General features: G+C 51.8%; 1 protein-coding gene across 1 annotated transcript; it reads left to right on the top strand.

Annotated features, from left to right (window-relative positions):
- Positions 1 to 481: 481 nt before the first annotated feature.
- On the top strand, positions 482 to 2,125 carry LOC125529890 (probable BOI-related E3 ubiquitin-protein ligase 2). Its single transcript, XM_048694309.1, has 2 exons — positions 482 to 1,103; positions 1,202 to 2,125. Exons 1-2 carry the CDS (start codon positions 657 to 659, stop codon positions 1,727 to 1,729), a joined length of 975 nt encoding a protein of 324 aa, XP_048550266.1. The 5' UTR covers positions 482 to 656; the 3' UTR covers positions 1,730 to 2,125.
- Positions 2,126 to 6,480: the final 4,355 nt, after the last annotated feature.

Below are 6,480 nucleotides of genomic sequence, written 5' to 3'. Positions count from 1 at the left end.
ATCGTAAATTGCAGAAGCAGCGTAGCCATCGGAAAACGAGGGGGAAACGAAGGAAAACGTCAAAGCACCGAGAGCAGGGAGTGGCCCACCTTTATTATCATGATGATGCAACCCCCATCTCCGCCCGGACCACCACCGTCCTCCTCCGCATCTCACATCACTCTCCACGACGAATCAATGCCCACAGCAGGCAGGCAACAAAAAACGGGGCAGGAAAAAGAGAGCAGGAAAGAGGAAAAGCATTCCACACCGTAAACGATAGGCATTATTAAAGGCAGGCTCGGAAAAGATAGGGAGGGAGATATGGCATCCGTCCAACCCATCCGCTTTGGCTGCTGCCTCCCTCCCTCCCTTCCCCGTCAAAATAAACAAGAGCCAGACAGCTTTTGTCCCCTTGCAGGCGAGGCGCCCCACACACCCAACCCAACCCAACCCAACGTGTCTTCCCCGCACCCACGCCGTATATATAACCGCCCCCCGACTCCACGCCTCTCCCCCCTCCATCTCTCTTTCCATCCATCGCAACTCCCCAGCCGTTTCCGCTCCCCCACCCAACTCCTCACGCATCGCCGTCGTCCTTTGCGTCGGACACCTTGCCTTCTCCGCCTCGCCCTCTCCCAGACAAGATAGTACATAGCGGTGCTGGTGTGGCCGCAATGGCTGTCCAGGCGCGGTTCCTCTCCCACGCCTTCCCCCACGACCTCAACGCCTACAGGTCCATGGACGCCGCGGCGCCGGGTGCCTCCCATCTCCTGGACGAGCACGCCGGGTGCGCCCCCGCGGTGGCGTGTATTGGGAACAACACTGTGCTGAGCGATCTCCCGCGAAGCGAGCTCACATGCAACGACAACTACGGCTTCGTGCCCAGGAAGCGGGCGCGCATGGCCGGGGACGAGCCGGCGGGGCTCGCGGACCTGGCACGGCAGCGCTTGGTTCTGCAGCAGGCGGCGGCGATGCACGGGCTCATGCTGCCTTGCGATGCGCAGAGCAGGGCGGTCGGCTCCGGCGCCGCGTCCACTAGCGGGAGGATGGCCAATGCTGCCGGCCTCAACACGCTGCTCTACAACCAGGGCGTGGAGATGGACGCGCTCATACGGCTCGAGGTATGCCCCTGCGCCTCGTTTTCTTCGCGTTCATAATCGGGTTGTCAACTCGATTGATCGAACGGTATCTCACTTCCTTGTCTATGTTTGTGGTGCAGACGGAGAGAATTCGTGCGGGGCTTGAGGAGGCGCGCCGGCGGCACGCGAGGGCGGTCCTGGCTACTGTGGAGCGCGCTGCGGCGGGGCGGCTTCAGGCCGTAGAGGCTGAACTGGAGCGCGCGCGCTACCGCAACGGCGAACTGGAGGAGAGGCTCCGCCAGATGACCGCGGAGGGCCAGGCGTGGCTCGGCGTTGCCAAGAGCCACGAGGCCGTTGCCGCCGGCCTCCGCGCCACCCTGGACCAGCTTCTGCAGCCCCCGTGCGCCGTCGCCGGTGCTGCCGAGGGCGATGCCGACGACGCGCAGTCCTGCTGCTTCGAGACCCCAGCGGGCGACAACGCCGATGACGCGGCGTCCAAGGCGGTCGCGGCGGCTCCGTCGTGCAAGGCCTGCGGCCAGGGGGACGCCTGCGTTCTGCTGCTCCCGTGCCGGCACCTGTCCCTGTGCGGTGCGTGCGAGCCCGCCGTGGACACCTGCCCCGTGTGCGGGGCCACCAAGAACGCCTCGCTCCACGTCCTCCTTTCCTGACCATCCAACTCCAGGCCATGCGGCCTGTTGGGCCGACGGTGGGCGTACGTCGCGCGGCCGAGCTCGTCGTGGGTGTCGTGTTCTGCAATATTTGTTTTTGTTTCTGCTGCATGTGGGCTTCAGCAGTGTTGCACAACCGTCACGTGATCAGGCCATGCGCCTCCAAATGTTGGAATTTGCATGTAGATCCTAGGCTAGTTTTTTTATTTATAGGTAGGTAGCCTGTTAATGTGCTGAACTAATCTTAGTATGTGGGTGGCTAAATTTCCCGAGTTAAAAGTTGTTTCGTCCTGGGGAAAAAAATGTACACACCAGTATTGGCACCAAAACCGTGTTGTTTCCGTGCGATTGCTCCATGCGTGTGTAAAGATGCTGCATGATGGCAATGTTTTACTATCGCGCTTGCTCCTGTCAAAAAAGATGCTATGCTATGCTTGAGTATACTCGCCGGATCGTAGTAGTTCTACTTGAGCATCATCATGAATATTTTTGTGCCGGTCGATCTTGACCAGTCTAAGGCCCTGTATGGGTTCATAAGTCTAGGACTTTTTTCAGTCCCAATTAAAAATCTCTAGTCTCTAAAAAGTCCCTTCTTATTCCTATTTGTTTCAAGAGACTAAAAAGACCCTAGTTTTTTTAAAGGTTATTAAATAACCATGTTGCCCCTAGTATATAAAAAAATAACAATCAAACAATATAATAGGATGGCGGGTCATTGAATGCATGGAGGGGCATTGCTGAAAAAGTTCTCAAAAAGACTCTCCTTAAGAGTCTTCTTCATTTAGTTCCAAATACCTCTAGTTCTTAAAAATTTCTTCCTGTTTAATAAAAAAGTCTTTAAAAAAAACTTTTTCAGTCTCTACATAAAAAAGTCAAAAACTTTTTCAGTCTCTACATAAAAAAGTCCTTGTAAACAAACACCTCTGATAAATCTGTCCTACAACTGTGCCCACGCACGCCTGTCGATCCGCCCCGCACGCATCGCATCCGGCTGGGCCGTACGGGTGAGTTGTCATGTGGCCGGCCAGTCCCACTGTCGGTTAGCCCGCAGCGCATAAATTGGCAGGCAGGTACAGATTTGGATTGTCTGCACGGATTTGACCCGTCCGGCGCGTGAAACCACGACAGTATATCGAACGTTTCACTTACGGCACGGCAGGGGTACGTCAACGTCTATGTTTTTGCCCAAGGAACGCACGCAGCTGGTGCTCAGTAGTAATTGCTTGCTTGCTCTCAACCGTCATCCAGCCGTATCGTTTCTACCTGTGGTGATGGTAAACTAGTATGCGAAATTCTCAAGGTTGTAGGAGTACGTACTTTTTTTTCTCTCTGAGGGGTGTACGTACGTTTGGTGAGGTGAAACGCTAGTACCACTAACCAGGTCGTACGTGTACTGACGGGGAGCAAAATTAGTGGGGAAGCAACGCAGCAAAAGAGACAAAGGAGAGGAGAGAGAGCAAAGCGACGGGTGGTGCGCGCGTCTCGATACGGCTGTGCTAGCTTGGTAGGCCTGGCCTGCGCAGGTGCATGATTCGTTTCGTGCGTGCATGCAGCAATCAGTCGCGGACATGCATGCATGGGTGGTGGCGCGTGAAACGGCCGGCACCACAGCACTACCTCTATCTCTACCTAGAGGCTAGAGCAGAGAGTGGAGTAGATTAGAGTAGGGTAAAGATAAGCCTACTTTTAGCACTTTTAAGCCATCATCCGTGGCCACTTTGGTACCGACCCCTGCATCACTCCGACTAGTAATTTACACTGCGCTTTTGCTCCGCCTACGCATTCGCCTTTTTGGCCAGCTCGAACCGTGTGGCAGGGGGCGGGCACTGCTGCCTGTGTAGAAAAGAAAAAGAAAGCGGGCGGCCTTAGGACGTGTTAAAGCCGGAGTTGGCAGTCCAGTCCAGTCCACCACCTCCATGGGCTTTGCTCCTTTTCCATCTTTGCACTGCATCCCATCTCTCTCCCTCCCTTGTGAAGCGTGACATAGCAAAGCAACAGGAGCAAGAAACCGACGTACACAATGGATCGGATCGGCCTCGGCGCCCGTCTTTTCACCTTTTCCGCAATGGAGTGATGCTACTGCTTGACTAGCTGTACCCCTCCACAGCGAACACTACGTACTGCTCGAGTACTCATACTAGCTTGTTGCACGCACTTTCGGCCTAGCTAGAGTACTGTATTCGTTATTCGTGCTGTGCTGGAGGAGTAGACGTATAGCAGTGGTAGTGCAGTACAGGGTCGTCGAGCATATGTGATCTCCTTCCACTACTTTGGCCATCTTTATTCTGTTCCTGCAGCGGTCGCTGCTGTGCTCTGCTTTCGCATGCACCACGGCTACGGCTACGGGCAGGGCTTGCTTGTCAGCCCGGGTGAGCTGCTTTGCTTTTGGGCGTGGGGAGCAGTAAACTATCCTGACCGCCTTTTGGCCTCAAGTTGGCTGGCCGGATTTGACAATTATAATTCGGAGTACGTACGGTTTGGGTAGACCAATGATCTCTGCATGCGTGCGCTAATGGCTTCTCCGACTGACCGACTCCCTACTCCCTATCTGAAGGCTCCAATCTCCTTGACATAATCAAATATTCTAAAGCTGATCGCTTTGCTACTTTGGCACTTTTTGTTGGTCACACACAGGTGCAATACGTGCTGGGCCAACACGGCAACACGTGATAGTGGATTCGATCTTAAGATATGATTCCCCCACGCAAAATTTAACCCATCTTGGTTCCCACTCCACTCCACTCCTCGAGTTCTGCCTTTGAGTGGACCATGAACATTTTTCCTTCTAGGATATGTTAAGTTTATAGTATTTGGAGAGAGCTGAATGTGGACTTGGACGAGGGCCATGATGATGGGATTCATTTGTTTACTTACTTGGCAAGTTTATATTTGCAGTATAAGTCCACGTCGCTGGGTGGGAGCACAACACAACCGCATCGCCTTATCTAACTACTAGTACTAGAGTAGATCAGAATAAAAATCTTATATACTCGCAGAAAGGTACTACTATCCGCTATAAATTTAGCTAGTGCGTCCCGGAGAGGGAGAGTAGCTTGCTTTAGTAGTACTACACCTTTCTTTTCAGAGGATTAGAGATTGATGCGTGTTTACAGTTACACAAAGCTATGCTATGCTGGTCCCTCGCAGATCGGAACGCAGGTGACTGGAATAAAGGGCGGCAAGTGCTCACTTTTCCCTGCAGAGATAAAGGAGCCATGCTAGTAGTGGCAGGAGGAGGAGGAGGAAAGCATGCGAAGCTTTTGCCTGTCTTGGAAAGTGGGCCTCACGAAATTCCGTGCATGGAGATGTATTGATGGCCGTTGAATATTTTTGGTCAGTCCACGTAGTACGTCCATCTGCACGCGGTCCGGAGACATGAACGCGTGAAACTTTTCCGAGTTCACGAGGGATTTTTGCTGTTTCCCACGAGGTTCCTCCAACTCACAAGTCATATTTTTCGGACAAACCCATTCTTTTTATACCATCCGAACTCACCGAAATTTCGGTAATGCTGTTAAGCTGACGTTCGCTGAAAGAGATGCAATTGCGAAACAATTTCAGTTTACAAGCATGTCAAATTCCGACGAAAACAGAGCTGAAGCGGAGTTGCCATCTTTGGCCAACACAAAATCTTTCGCAATTGTCATGCCCTAGGACATCTAGCACAGTCAAGGACATTAATATAGCGGTGAGCCGGTGACGTTACCTCTCTCGAATCCCTTGCACGAATGTTCACATCGGGCACGACTGCGAGCGAACGAATACCATAAGCGTTGGTACCCCTCCCCCCCTTGCCGAACGACATACATGCTGCTCCTCCACCTCGACCTCGTTCGAATTCCTTCTTCGCGACTTATGGTCTACACTAAACTAATCCCTTTGCCCTTTTTCTTGCTCCGCAGTAGAGAAAAATCTTCTCATCTTAGCGCAATCTGCTTCTTCCTTTGAACAATGGCACGGAAAAATTGATTGGCGGCAGAACGCCCCCTCCCGTCAACCCCACTTACCCAACAACAATCATTGAAATTCATCTCACTATACAACGTTTTGATTCATGCAAATTGCTTACAAAACTTATAGTGATGTGCATTATCGATTGGGTCCTAATACATCTTCAATGTATTTATAATTTTTGATTGCTCCATGCTATATTATCTTCTGTTTTGGACATTATTGGGCTTTATTATCCACTTTTATATTATTTTTTGGATTAACCTATTAAACGGAGGCCCAACCCAAAATTATTGTTTTTTTTGCCTATTTCAGAGTTTCACAGAAAAACAATATCAAACAAAGTCCAAACGGAATGAAATATTCGGGAACGTGATTTTTGGAATGAACATGATCCAGGAGACTTGGACCCTACGTCAAGCAACCAACAGGGAAGCCACGAGGTAGGGGGCGCGCCTACTCCCCCCCCAGGCGCGCCCTCCACCCTCGTGGGCCCCCTGTTGCTCCATCGACGTACTTCTTCCTTCTATATATACCTACGTACCCCCAAACGATCAAAAACGGAGCCAAAATCCTAATTCCACCGCCGTAACTTTCTGTATCCACGAGATCCCATCTTGAAGCCTGTTCCGGAGCTCCGTCGGAGAGGGCATCGATCACGGAGGGCTTCTACATCAACACCATAACCTCTTCGGTGATGTGTGAGTAGTTTACCTCAGACCTTCGGGTCTATAGTTATTAGCTAGATGGCTTCTTCTCTTTTTTTGGATCTCAATACAAAGTTCTCCTCCTCTCTTGTG

This window comes from Triticum urartu, unplaced genomic scaffold (assembly GCF_003073215.2).
Source record: "Triticum urartu cultivar G1812 unplaced genomic scaffold, Tu2.1 TuUngrouped_contig_5930, whole genome shotgun sequence".
Classification (NCBI taxonomy): domain Eukaryota; kingdom Viridiplantae; phylum Streptophyta; class Magnoliopsida; order Poales; family Poaceae; genus Triticum; species Triticum urartu.
This window is presented reverse-complemented; position numbering and strand designations above follow the sequence as displayed.

What these genes read in the sequence shown, in the direction of transcription:
- LOC125529890 (XM_048694309.1), top strand. Translation starts at nt 657, where the DNA reads ATGGCTGTCCAGGCGCGGTTCCTCTCCCACGCCTTCCCCCACGACCTC. An exon ending in ACGCGCTCATACGGCTCGAG is followed by an intron (nt 1,104 to 1,201) that starts GTATGCCCCTGC and finishes TTTGTGGTGCAG; the next exon opens with ACGGAGAGAATTCGTGCGGG.